Source organism: Camarhynchus parvulus, chromosome 10, assembly GCF_901933205.1.
Source record: "Camarhynchus parvulus chromosome 10, STF_HiC, whole genome shotgun sequence".
NCBI lineage: Eukaryota > Metazoa > Chordata > Aves > Passeriformes > Thraupidae > Camarhynchus > Camarhynchus parvulus.
Window position 1 is genome coordinate 18,042,383 of NC_044580.1, and position 13,809 is coordinate 18,056,191.

At 48.5% G+C, this 13,809-nt stretch overlaps 1 protein-coding gene across 2 annotated transcripts in view; it reads right to left on the reverse strand.

Moving 5' to 3' along the window:
- IGDCC4 (immunoglobulin superfamily DCC subclass member 4) overlaps positions 1 to 11,370 on the reverse strand; it is an 84,929-nt gene extending 73,559 nt beyond the window's left edge. For both annotated transcript variants that reach the window (XM_030955144.1, XM_030955143.1), the window contains exon 1: positions 11,207 to 11,370. In XM_030955144.1, the coding sequence (XP_030811004.1) occupies positions 11,207 to 11,315 (109 nt within the window). In that variant the 5' untranslated portion in view covers positions 11,316 to 11,370. The remainder of the gene's footprint in view (positions 1 to 11,206) is intronic.
- Positions 11,371 to 13,809: the final 2,439 nt, after the last annotated feature.

Below are 13,809 nucleotides of genomic sequence, written 5' to 3' on the forward strand. Positions count from 1 at the left end.
TCCAGGTCTTGCAGGAAAGCACCTGTTCAGCCTGGAATATGCAGGCAGCCTGAGCCAGCCTGCACTGTGGGAAGCAAACCCTCTGCACGAGGCCTTTCTCTCCCACTGCTGCATAGCTGCCACAACAGCAAAGTCCCCCTAACAGCACATGGATTTTACAGCTACTCACAGTGCAAAGGAGATAATTAGGTCAGAAATCTTCAAAGCCCTACCACTGCCATGGGTAATGAGATTTTGCAGTTCACCTGAAAATAAAAATGGAAGGAGGAGGGCAGGTAAAGCTCCTTCTCCACCAACAGCCTGAAGTCTAGCTGAGAAGCCATCCAGGAAACAGCTTAGTCCAGCTTCCATCAAGAAGAGGTCCCTCCTAGCAGCTGGGAAGTCAATGCATGAATACAACACTTTAAAAAGTGGAGCGTTCATATGGGAAAACCAGGGGCACAACAGATTTGCCAATAAAACACAAGGTACAAGCAGACAAACTGCTGCATTTTAATCAGTGACAGCCCTCTTATCTTGCTGAGTGATGGCAGAAAGGGACCAGATCACATCTCTGTTCTTACCTGAAATACTGTGTCCAAAAAAAGGGGGCAAAGAACCCTTCTGCAGGGGTGTCACTTCAGTGACAACCCAAGACACACGCACTCCTCAGACTGAGCTGAGTTTTCACAACAAACAAAATCCCCTGGCTTGTGTTCAGAATTATTTATGGTACAATTCTGTCTTTTAAAGTTAAGCAAAGAGCCTTCCTTGTTCACTCTTGATAGGCTGCATTCAAGACTGGAGTGTGTCTTCAGGGCAGGGTGTAAAGTGCCATAAATGCAGAGCAGCTACAGAATGTCAAAGAACAGCTCTGGTTTCAGTCCTACCAGGTACACAAGGAAATACACATACAGACCCTCTCCCTGCTCCTTGTGCTTTCCAGCTCCCTGCAAACAGCCAATCTGTCCTGCAAAGCCCCTGCAGAAAGGCCTGGATGTGCAACTTGTCACTCAGAGAGGACAAGACCCAACCCTCCCGTGCTGCATTGGAAAAAAGTCATCTACTTCCAAGAAGGAAAGTCAGGCTCATCAAATTCCTGACAACTCTCCTGCACTTCCCAGGTAATTGCACAAACCATGAATTAATAAGAAATAATGAGCCAGCACACAGGGGAAGAAAAGACAATTCAGAACAGCAACAAAGAGAACTAATGGAAAAGTACATTTTAATAGCTCAGTGCAGACGACTGTCACTGCAAGCCTGCATTGCCCCAAGAGAGGTGTCACCTCCCTGGGAGGACACAAGGATACACAAAGCCCCCACACAGCACAGGAACAAGGCAAAGGTGAGGGGGGCTCAGGGCAGAGTTAATTTTGCAGAGAACAGACAGTGTGGGCAGTCCTGACACAGCACCAGCCCGTCCAGGGATGGCCTTGTCACCACCCACCACTTGTCCTTCGGGAAGTCACAAAACCCATCTGGGCTTCACTGCCTGGCTACAGCTGCAGTGTCTGACACCAGCTCCCTCCATGGGTGTGGACCACCCCTGCTTTATCTAGACCTGCTCTGCTTCTTTCTGTTATCACCTAACCCCACAGGTATGTTATCAATGCAGCCAGCCAGCCTTGCTGGGACAATAGCAGATAAAAGGGCAGGTTTGACAGAGAAAATAATAAAATGGGGGATGATAAAATGAAAATGATAAAATGGGGGATGTTAAGTCCAAGGGGTGCTCATAGCTAGACATGCATGATCTTACCAAGGACTTGACCACCTTGGGACTTTCATCCTCCTGGCTTAACTTCTTACCTAGTCCTGTTTGAAAAGACAGTATCTGGTTGTGATCTGGAAACTCATTTAGTATTGAAAGAGCAAAGTGACTTTTAGAGCTCAGGGATTGTATTAGGAAAAATAGCAACATAACAGCCATATCTGTGGCTACAAGGATGCACCTAAAGGTGGAGGAAAACAAGGAGCAGCACAAACTTTTGAACATGGTTAGGACTGAGGGTCAGAATGGGTGCAAATCTGCCCTCCCATTTCCAAACTTAAACTTACATCTATCATAACAACAGGAGGAAAATATATTTCACAACCTACTTCAAAAATGCCTCACACCTACTTGGCTGTTTAACTTTCCAGCATCTCCAGTGCATTTACCCACTGTCAGCGAAAGTTTCTCTTCAGAGTACATAAATCTTTCTGTTTTCCAAAGCTGCAGCCAGCTGAAACCTGACAGTTTGAGGACAAAGCAGTAAAAGGCCCAGGTCTGCTTCCAAATGGTGAAGGACACACTTCTGACACACAGTATCCGAGCAGCAGAATTCCTGTGGGGACTGTCACACCACTTTGGGGCCCTCCTGGATCAATGGGGGTCCAGGCTCGGATGTGATGCTTCTCCCTGGCTGTCTCTGGGCTTCTGCTTATCTCACCAAAACACATCTAAAAACAACACCTGGACTTACACTGAGATTTCAATAAAAACACCCCAGATCACCCACTTTTCTCAGCAGTGAGGAGAGTTTTGCCTCTGTGCATCCAACTGCTAGAGGAACACTATAGATGGTGGCTGTTTTGGACCAAGGAATCCAACCTCATTTATTACTAAAACCAGATTTATTTCCATTAATCTAGACTAATTACTGCTGCTCCTCCTTTAACAAGGTCCGTTGTGCCCAAGCACATAACACCAGCACAGGAGAAATCCTCATCTTCATAACCAGGCAATTTTGGGCCACTTTGAATAGTTCCTTCTCTAGTGTTAGAAACAAATGATGAGAATGATGTCTCTTCCAGAGAGCCAGTTTGATTTCAGAGAATGCTGTGTGATCATTCTCACGTTCAGATCAACAACCGCCTTGCAAAATCTCCTTTATCCAACTTTTACTACTGTTGAGCAGGGATTAACATTAATTGAGCCCAACCCATATTAGCCAAGGATTATTTGTTAGTCACCAGCCTATAATCACCTGCATTTTCCAGCAGAAACCTTTACATTGCTCAGATAACTTGCAGGATAATCCAAGTCACCTTTTTAATGAAATCTATATAAAAATACACACCCACATCATTGTCTTCCTCCTTCCAAAACACACAATTAGTTCAGCTTAGAAAATACTATAAAAATTAGTTCTGTCAAATTTGCAGTCCAACAAGTTTCTGGTGACAAGAAAAGACGCCCTATGAGGGCAGCATTTTTTTAAACCTCACAAACTTTAAAACACACAAAAAAGTACTCAGGAATTTTCATTTACAGGTCTGCACATACCAAATACCAACTTAGCCCTTCTGTTTAAAATCTAAATGGAAGTTACACAAATGGGCCCCATCCTGATGCTTCCTCTGGTTTCCTGCACGTGAGCCTCCTGCTGCAATGCCCCAAATCTGCCTCAGCAACGGCTCAGCTGCACTGCAAAGAGACACTCTGGGAGATGAAGGTTTCTTTACTTTTCCCTCAGCTGGCTCTGATCCCATCACATCTGGAAAGCCACATTCAGCACTGGTTGTCTGAGCTGAATGGCAGCTCTGAACTAAGCTGGGGGGGAACTGGTGCCCTAGGGACCTGCACAGTCCAGATCCAAGAAGTCAGGCTCTGAACTGAAGCAGTAAAAGACTTCCCCAGCAGAGCAAACACCTGACTGCTGAGAAAAGCAGGGCTGGCTTACTACTGTTACTATAGAAGGCTGAGATTATGGATGGAAAACAGGTGAAAGACTCAAGGATCTGCATGTACAAGAAACGTCTCAGCTTGCCACAGTACACAAGAAGGCAGCACAATGTACTGCTTGCCTTAAACATACTATCCCAAGTGTCTTCACTGGTATTAAAAACAAAGAATGATCTGACAGCTCAGCCTCATGCCCAGATGCTGAAGTGTTGCTGAAGCCTTTCACCCCTCACTTAACTCCTCTGCTGCTAAACAGCAAATCCCGGCAGCAGCCATAAGCATGAAGTAAATGGGAAGCTCTTCTCTGCCAGCAGCTGGGAGAACTTCCATCTCTGCCCACTTTGCATGTAAAGAAAACTCCACAATAGTACTTGTGGTAATGCTGCTCGCCAGATTTTCCACTGACAGACTCTTGAGGAAAGCCTCCAGATAGGAAGCCTGCTCCTAAGGACCCTCTTCAACTGGATGACTTTTGACTTTGGGAACGTATGGCTCATCTTCTTGAGGAACAGTTCCTTTTGTTTTCAGTACAGAGAAAAAGAGCACAAAGGAAAAGAAAGAAAAGTTACATTTACTGTGACCTAGGGAACACAGAGCTAAATAAATTTGATCAATATTTTGATTTCTCTGACAAAAGCCGCAATCAGCACTGACACAAACAACTGGTTAGCAAGCTGGGGGACAGGAGGGGTAAATCAAACCAGAGTTTCAAGATACTTATCTTTCCATCACAACAACTGCCACCAATGACAGTAATTTACATGGCTAATAGGCAGTATTATGTTTACAAATCCATTCTTGGGAGGGAAAATCTAAACAACTTTTGCCAACCCAGCAAAGGAGCTCGTGTTGGATCAGATCCTGGGATTCTTTTTCCCCTTTTGTCTTATCTGATGGTATTTTGCCAAGGTGCCTTGCTATGGAATAACACAAAGTGCCTTCAGAAGTGTCTTTGCAAGCCACACAGACCCATGGAGGATATGAGCACCCTCCTGTCACAGCCTGAATTCTCCAACAGCAGGGCTGCCCCAGCCTCTGTAACAAGGGGAAATACATATCAAGCAGAAAAACAATGGAGCCAAGCCAGCAGCCCCAGCTCCTCCACCCCACACCACACTCTGGACCTCTCTGCTGCAGATAACCTCCAACTAGCCCCTTATCTCCCACACAGGGCCAGGTCCCATCCCCAAACCACAGGCTGACCCCCCCAACATCAGCCTGAACACCTGCTAATTCTCTGCCCTCCCCAGCCCTTGGTTTGGTTTGGTTTTTCTTTCCATGAAAAGCTCCCTGTCCCTTTGTTACAAGTTCTTTCAAGGCTTTGCCACAGACAGACAGACAGACAGGACTGTGAGGGCACAGAAATGGGCTCCAACAGGCTCAGTCCCTCTGGGTCTATATAATTAGGAGGACTATGCTCACCTATCCTTTAAAGCAGCACAGATAATCCCAGAAAGGCAAGAGCACATTTTCTCTAGACCATCAGCTAAAAAGAGACAAAAATTTCCAAAAGAACATAAAAGCCTTCTCACGTGAGCAGAAAAAAATAATCAGTGAAATCTTGACTAGTTTTAATACAGGGAAAATTCCACTTTTGTCTGGAAAATACGTGCCCCCATTCTGCAGCTGTACCCAACAGCCAGCCAGGAGCCACAGAGAGGACAGTCCTGCCTTAAGTGCAAAACCTGAGGTAATTTTGGAACCTGTAATCACTGATGATGCTTCTGAAAAAAGAAGATTTATCAAAGCCCTGAGTGCATGGACAGTCAGATTTTGCCAAAACTCCCAGTGCATTGACAGGGCATGGGAAATCCATTTCATTAAGTAATGACCTTTTGGTCACACCAATTAACCTGATCATCTATCGACAGTCAATTTAGAAACGATCAAGGATGCACACTTCCCAGCACACAGTGAAACACACAAAGGACTTTATCACACCCCTGCCGCCAGCCTGGCAGCACTTCCACATCCCAGGTTTGCTCCACCAAGTTCTGCCATCCCAGCACCATTTTAACTGTTTAATTTCCCAAAGTCTTGCATTTAACAAGGTGCTAAGCCATCTCAACTCCAAAGGGAATGTGGTTCAAAGACCTGAGCAGGAAATGAGAGCAGGGAAGTCCGTTGGAACCAGGGAAAGAGCACAGCAGACTGAGCACAAATGCAATACTTCACATGCTAGATTTTAATTCTCCCACCAATCTGGGCTGAGAGCAAACCTTGAGGATGCTCACATTAATACACTTTAATACTAATGACCTGTCCTCAAGAACTCTATGAAAGATCTGGAAAAATAATTAAAACATGAAAAAAACAAAAAAAAAAGATAGAATAAACCAGGTTATTCCATAGCTCAGCTGAATTTCATAAGGCAATAACACGCAATTGTGTTTAAAATGCTGATAAAGATTTTTAAATAATTTGAGAACATCTGATATGAAAGTTTCCCTGGAACACAGTAATTGCTTATCATAACCACAACAAAGTATGTTTATTACCCACGGAGATAAGACACGGCAGCTGCTGGACTTCTCAGATAAAGCAAGCCCATATCACAACAGCAGGATCACATGGATTAGGAGCAGGAGAGGATCTGACTCAAACAGAGACAGCAATGGGCATCACTGACATGAACAAAAACACATCCAAGGGAGAAGCTCCAACACCTACACACTCACAAAGTGTCCTGACACCTGCAAACAGGACAGTGTCAGACAGACACCTGGTTTGGATCTCCCATGGAATTTCCCTTCTCAGCAGCTACAACTCCAGCAGATTTTTACCTTCCTGCAAGGAAACATTGATCAGCTCTTTCTCTTCCTTGAAGCGTCCATTATTCTTCAGAATTAGGAAATTCAATGGTGTTTCAAGGATGACTTCAGCATACTAGTGATAGTCAGACAAATTAGAAGCTCCTCAGACTTCCCCCCATGTCTGGTGGAGGGTTTGGCAGCTCTAGAAGGGCTTGTGAGAATACAGCTTAATGCTGCTTTCTATGAAAGTGGCAGATTCAGTTTTAGCAACTGGGGATCCTCTCACCAACAAGCTGTTAAGTCAGAAAAGCACAAGCAGCACTTGGAGGCCACTTACTCAAGGGATTTAATAAATGCAAGAAGGGTACTTAGAGTGATGGTGTTCTTCATGTTTACAGTGTGCAACAGCATCCTCTGCTCAGTGGGAACAAGTAGGGAGACTGAGGCAGAGACAGCAAGTGACCAACACAAAGACAATGAAAAGAGCCAAAGTCACAGCAGCTCCAAATCCTGTGTTTTGAAGTGCTTTCCCAAAAAAAGAGAGGAAAGCAAAACAGACACCAAGCCCCATAATATGTACGTTGATGTAATCATAAGTCATGTTCTACAGCAGAACAGACTTCATAAATAAACAAGGGAATCCAAGGACTTGAGATTGTGATTTCCTGCAGTTTTGTGTCTCAAGAGTGGATTACCCAGTCCTACCCAAAAAAGGTTCACGAGCTGCTCAAAGCTCTTTCTACCATTGAGGCACTCAGGTTCATCCTCAAGTGGGTTTTCCAGTCCCTGTCCTTCAGTCCATGCAGAAACTGCATCTTCCTCCTCTACTTGGTCACTTATTTTCAAAAACTCTGAATTCTCCAGGTCCAGGAATTATTGGGAAAAAGAAAAGGGAGATGGACAGATGACTGAATGAGGTAATTACACCTCTTCACCTTCAAAAACCAGCTAAAAATACTATAAGCAAGTGGATCGAGTTCTTTTCCTGAAAGTAACGAAATTAGACCAGAGTTGATTTTAGCCCAACATGCACTTGGCAAATACTGATAACAAGGATTTACCATATCCCCTCTAGTATTACAGCTGACTATAAAACAAACATTTGCTTCCTACTGATAACAAAATGACTATGATCACTCAGGGTTTGTAAAGGTTAGGGTTTCTCTGTCACCCAAGGCAGACCTGTAATTCCCAGTGTCCATGCAAAAAATACTCTGTATGTAACACTGGCCTCAGTTTTCCCTCAGGTACCCACTCACCTCACGCAGAAATACAGTTTGGGATGGATTCCAGCAACAAATTACAATCAGATTAAATATTAATTCCCATCTTAATTATATAACCATGACTAGGTTTAATGGCCTTGAAGCCATTTAACCAGGAGGAGCATGTAAATCGTGCAAGCAGCATCTCTTACACTGCAAATGCCCAGACTGGTTCACAAGCACCTGGATTTTTTCCCTGGGAGAAGAGCCAGCCTTTGGAAAAGCAGCTTCAAGGGAGGTAAGAATTCAAATCATCCAGCAAGCAATATGGTATCAGGAGTCACAAACCCGTGGGACAGCACAGCGTACAGCCCTCAGGATAGCTGTGCACTAGAGTGAAAAAGACTATATATGTGCTGAATACTTCTTGATGGATTTCATCCCCACCTTTGACAGAGAGAAGCATCTCATTTGGCTGAAGCGGGCCCTGAGGTTGCCAGAGCAGATGCAGTAACTGGTCCAGGATCACAGTGGGTACTTGGGAGGGATGTCCTGTATGCCACAGCCCACCCCAGCGCTTTGCAAACTCAGGAGGCCCAGGTGCTCCCAGTGCAGAGACACCTGTGTTGTCCCACAGAAGCCGCCTCCATCTCCAAATCAGGCTACATGCAGGGAAAATAATCTCCTTTCATCCCCAGGGAAAGGCAGATTGCCAAATATTTTCTTTTCCAATTCTTACTTGCGCCACTCTGAAGTGCCTCATGTATGACCAGAAGTCACCCACCCCCACGGGGCCCTCACAGCAGATCAAATCTGCTGCAGCTGCCAGGAGAAAGTTTGCTGCAAAAGAGGGGGATACGCCTGAAAATGAGCCCATTCTGCTTCACTTCGGACTTCAAGGCAGTGAAGGCACAAAACCCAAAAAAATAAAAGAGGAAAAACCTAGGGAAAACTGGAGAGACAAAATCAGAATTAACTGGAGAGACAAAATCAGAATTAACCAGTTTCTCCTTCAGCTTCACACACTAGAAGAGAAACAGAGAAATGCCAGCAAAAGCATTCGCCACGCTAGAGCAGCCCCTGCCTGGCTTGGAGACTGGCTGTCACAAGAGCCACGGCACAAGGGCAGCGAGCTCCAAGCTCCGGCACGGGAACGCCGCCCCTGGAAACGGGATACAGGTGAAGCCTCGCCAGCGCTGTGTGCACCGCGCTTGGCACTGTCAGCGTCCCCCGTTTCTTGGGGGGAAACACCCCTTCCCCGCACCGCCCATCCCGGTGACACCGCAACGCCACGGTCACAGGGCCGGCGGAGCCGCAGGCAGGTGACATCCTGCGAAGAGCAGCAGGGACACACGATTCCTAACAATGGGAACGCCGACTTCCCCGGCACAGGCTCTCACGGCAGGCAGAGGCTGCGGGGTCACGCCGCCAAGGCAAACGCGACAGGAAGGATAAAACAAATCACAACTCAAGTGAGGTGGTGTCGAAAAAGAAAATAGCAAGAGAACTCAACCACAAAACCGAACTACACAAAACCAGATGGATTTCAGCTTATCCCTCGCGTGGAAAGCTCAGCATACTTCCCACCAACACATCCCCTGTAGAGAGCCCCAAGGAAAGGAACCAGCACAGCCCCCTTGTTGGAGTCAACTGAAAAGGGGTTGTTTAGTCCTTGTTTTTTTTTTTCTTAAACCCCTTTCCTGCTACTGAAGAGAAAACAGGCTCAAAGTCAGACAGCAGAAAGCTTTCAAAAACACTGGATCACATCCCCAGCAAGTGTACACTGGCACTGCTTCCATCAAGTCCAGAGGGGGAGAAGGCTTTCCATTCTACTTCTCTCCTACGAACTTCATACCCAGCGAGGCTTGAACTTTGGATCAAAACACATGTGGCTTTGGGATCAAACACAGACGTTCCCAAAACCATTTCAACTCTCTGCCAAATTAATTTCAGATTGAAACAAGTCCATGTTTTTCTTTTCAGAATCAAACCCACCTGTTGGAAAGCACATCCACACGTACCCAGCGGCACGTCCAAGGACTGTGCAGACACACTCACTGCCTCCTTGGACAAGATGTGTCCCATTGTCAGAAAACAAACAGCAACAATTTTCACTAGCTGCCTAACCGCTTGCAAGAAACACCAAGAAGCCACAATTGCAAATTCTCACAAAGTATCTGAAGTTTTCTTGTTGAAGTGGGTTTGGAAAAATAACATCCACTCCACCATCCCCATTTTTTGTTTCTTTTTTTTCTTTTTAAACCATTGCTCTCCATTACAAGCCTTGGGATCCACTTAGCTGTTTGTTCAAACACACAGGAGACACAGCTCCCACTCAGTCCAGCTTGACTGCGGGTGGGGTCACAGCCTGCCTCCCATCTAGGAAAACCAACACTCACCGGTGACAATGGGCCATTTACATGGACCGTTATTCAGTTCCACAAAAGTCACCATAAAGCTGCACCTATGTTGAATCATAACCTACCCCTAACGGGAGCTCACAGTGCTCTGGGGAAAAAGAAAGAAAAGAAAAACAACCCTGTAGCCATCCACGTGCTGTTATTATGCTCTGCTGAACCTGAATGCATCATAAAAGGAATAAAAATGTACAATGACATGGGGATGGCTGCTCCTCCACCACAATACCCTGTTTAGGGGGGATTTTAAACAAGAGCAAGTCCCTGGCACACGCTCACATTTTTTGGTGCAGTTCTGCCGACCTGTACCTTTTCAAACCCTTCTCGGGGATGAGAACAAAACCTTTTGTGGGTTGTGCACACACAGAGAAGGAATCCCACACCCCAAGGTCTGACAGTTCAGCTGACCCTCAATGCCAACTTCGATGGCAACCACAGAAAGCCACCAACACGCCCAGTGGCCGCGTACGTGTGCCCTCGCACGGCGCCGTTTGCGTAACCATTGCAAAACACGAGCGTGAGGAGCATGGCTATTCCTGGGTCAATTCCTTGACCAACAGGACATCTGCCCACCCGTGTGTCCCATGCCGGCGGGAGCAGGGCAAGGGAGGCAAAGGGCCCCTCCATAGCCTTGCTGGACACCTGGGCCTGCTCTGGGCCACCCTGCGTCGGACAAGCTCTTCATTCCCCACCACCCTGGCACAGCCACCGTCCCTCTGGCAGAAACTTGCCACTGTCCAGGCAGAGGTCGTGGAATGCTGCTGCTGCTGCGGGCTGGTCTGCTGTCCCCCCCAGCCCATACACTGACGGGAGTTTTTGTGGGGGGTGTCACCCTCAAAGTGTGAGGGTGTCACTCCCAATGTCATCCCCCAAATGATGACTCCAAAAGAAGCACCATCTAGGCATGTGCCACGAGCACAGCTATCGTCCGACTTGGAGGAAAGAAGGGGATGGGGAGAGGGGGGGAACGGCCACGGAGGGACAGGACGGCCACTAAGGGGAGAAAGGACGACTAGGGTAAATGGCCACTAAAGGGGACGGAGGGCTGGTACAGCGGGTGACCGGCCAGGGAGCGCATCCCGCGGAACCGCCCGCTACCCGTGTGAGGGCAGGTGGCACCGCAGCCGCCCGCGGGCTGGGGGGCACCGACCCCTTCCCTCCCTCTCTCCCTTCCTCACCCACCTTGCACGGCCAGGATGGCGAGGGCGGAGAAGCAGAGACAAAGCAGCAGGTCCTCCAGCGCCATGTAAGCCCCGCCGGGCGCCGGGAGCAGGGGCCGCCGCGGCCGCATCTACGAGGGGAGCGCGCTCTCCCGCCGCCCCACCGCCATCTTGTGCGAGCGCCCCGGCCCCAGCCCCAGCCCCGCGCTGCCCGCCGGGCCCCGCTGCCGGGGGCGGCCCTGGGCTGCCGCTGCTCCGCCTTTGTCAGCGGCCCGGCCGCCCCTCCGAGGGGCTCCTCCCGCCGCCCGCCAGCGCCCGCACCAACAGGTTGCTGCCAGCCCGCGGCGGGGGGAGCAGCCGCGTTCCCTCAGGGTGGGGGACGGCAGGTGCGGGCTCCTCCGCCCGCCGGTAGCTCTACAAGCCACAGACATTTATAACATTTTATGTGGCGTTTTTTAATAATTTCTTGCTTCAATCTCTTTAGTATTTTTTCCGCTTTTGCCACGGGTGCGCGTGGAGGGTACCGGCCCGCCTTCAGCGGCCGCGCTCCCCTCACGGTGCTTCCCGGGGATGCCTCACCCGGCCCCGGGAGCGGCCCCGCTCCCTGAGGGGGTGGACGGCAGGTGCGGGACTCTTCCGCTCGCCAGCAGCTCCACAAGCCACAAACATTTGTAACATTTTATGTGGCTTTTTAAATTAAAATTCCACCCCCCAGCTCTTTAGGGTGTTTTCCCCGGTTTGCCACGGGTGAGCGCGGAGAGCACCGCGCAGCTCCCGCCGCCGCGCTCCCCTCACGGTGCTGCCGGGGACGCCTCCCCGGCCCCGCTGCCCGTCGGGGCTGCCGGAGCTCAGCGCGCCAAGCCCGGCTGGCAGCGGAGGCAAACGGACGCCAGTAAAGCATTGCCGTGGCTTTGTTGGGGTTCAGTTTCGAGCCGCACTCCTTCAGATGTTTATCGTTCATTGGTCGTCAAAGCCTTGCCTGTGCTTCTCAGCCAACTGTAAAAATAAAGCAAATAAAATACATGGTGTGGCGTGTCTGCACCCCATTGCTGAGGAGAGAGGCAGGACCTATCCACCAGCTGAGCCAAGCAGTGGAAATGAGGCAAGGAGATGAGAGTGGAGCCCGAAGATCCTGCCTCCCCATTTGGCTTGGCTGGGTCCCAGACACAAACTCGCGCTACATGTGTGTGCGTAAAGCCACAGGTGCAGGTTTAATCCTGAGAGCACATGACACCAAGTCCTTTAGGCAGTGGTACCTGGCACCAAACACAAGGGCAGTTGCATCCAGAGTGGGTCTGCTCTGCCCTCCAAAAGGGTACGAAGCTGCCCAGCACACTGGCACGTTTTATCACAGCAGTGTGGTATGTGGAGGGGGCTTCAGCTATGGAGAATATGAAAAAAGAAACCTTTTTAATTCACACCCTCCTATTTATTAACTTGTATAATGAACTATAAAAACTTAAATGAAACCAGAAAGGCTGTGTGGTGGAAAGCAGGTTTCCCGGGAGTGTGAGTTATGCAGCTCCAAGTTCATACTTGGCACTGCCAATACAGACAAGCTCTGAGGCAGCTGCCCCCTCCTCTGAAGAGATGTGCAGAGGGGCTTTGCCCAGCATCAGGTGGGCACTCACCGTGCACCTTGCTGGGAAGGAGTGCATAATAAGGCCGCAGCATTCCACTGGCCCCATTCCAGCACCATCTCACCTCCCTATGGAAAGGAAAGTGGGTAGTAATATCCACATCCTTTTCTGCATCAGTCCAGCATGGAGGTAAAGATTACAAACCCTTCTTTCTCTCTGAGTCCTTCCCACCTGCTCCTTTATGTGTGAAGTGGTTTTAAGGGTGCTGTCAAATTGCTTTAACTAGGCTGTAAAGAAATATCTGCTTGTGTCTGCCAGTGGTTTCTTTCAGACACACCCTGCCCGTTTTTCTTCAAAACCCAGACATTTCTCCCTCCCTTTAAGCAAGAAAAAACTTCACCTTGCAGGGAGGCAAATCTGACATTAATATAAACAAGGAAAATTGCTAGTTGTCTACAAAACACTGCAAATTCTGGCTAAAAGCACTTGCCTGTGTTAAGGTGTTGACAGAACTCCATGTCAACAGGCCAGGGTTAGACCAGGCTTTGAAAGACCCAGGTTCAACCCCCGTCTTAGCTCTCTACCTGATCTTAGTGTTACTTGATTCTTCTCTGGCACCTCTTTGTCTTCCTACATGTTTGTGGAAACAGGAATGAAACCAGTATTTCGACAAACCCAAGCTTGCAACTTATATTCTTTGAATATCTGTCCCTGGGGAAAAGAAGAAAACAGCGACTTGGCAAACAGCCCCGGAACTGAGAGAGCAGCAGAAACATCACCCGGAGCACCAGCTCCTTCACACTGACGCCACCTGTGCTCTGCAGGAGCAATACCAAGTCCCAGCGTCTGCTCACAGAGGTGAAATGATTCCCCGTGGCACTACAGAGGGAGAGCCTGGCTAAAGAGCCACTCAGTGTATTTGGGAAGGATAAGATAACTCCCTGGCTGTCAGTCCGTAAAGAACAAAGTGGCAGCAGCCATGCCAACAGAAGGGATGTTCCTTCCCAGACAATGGCACTTCTGCTCCAATCCTCAGGGCAGCAAA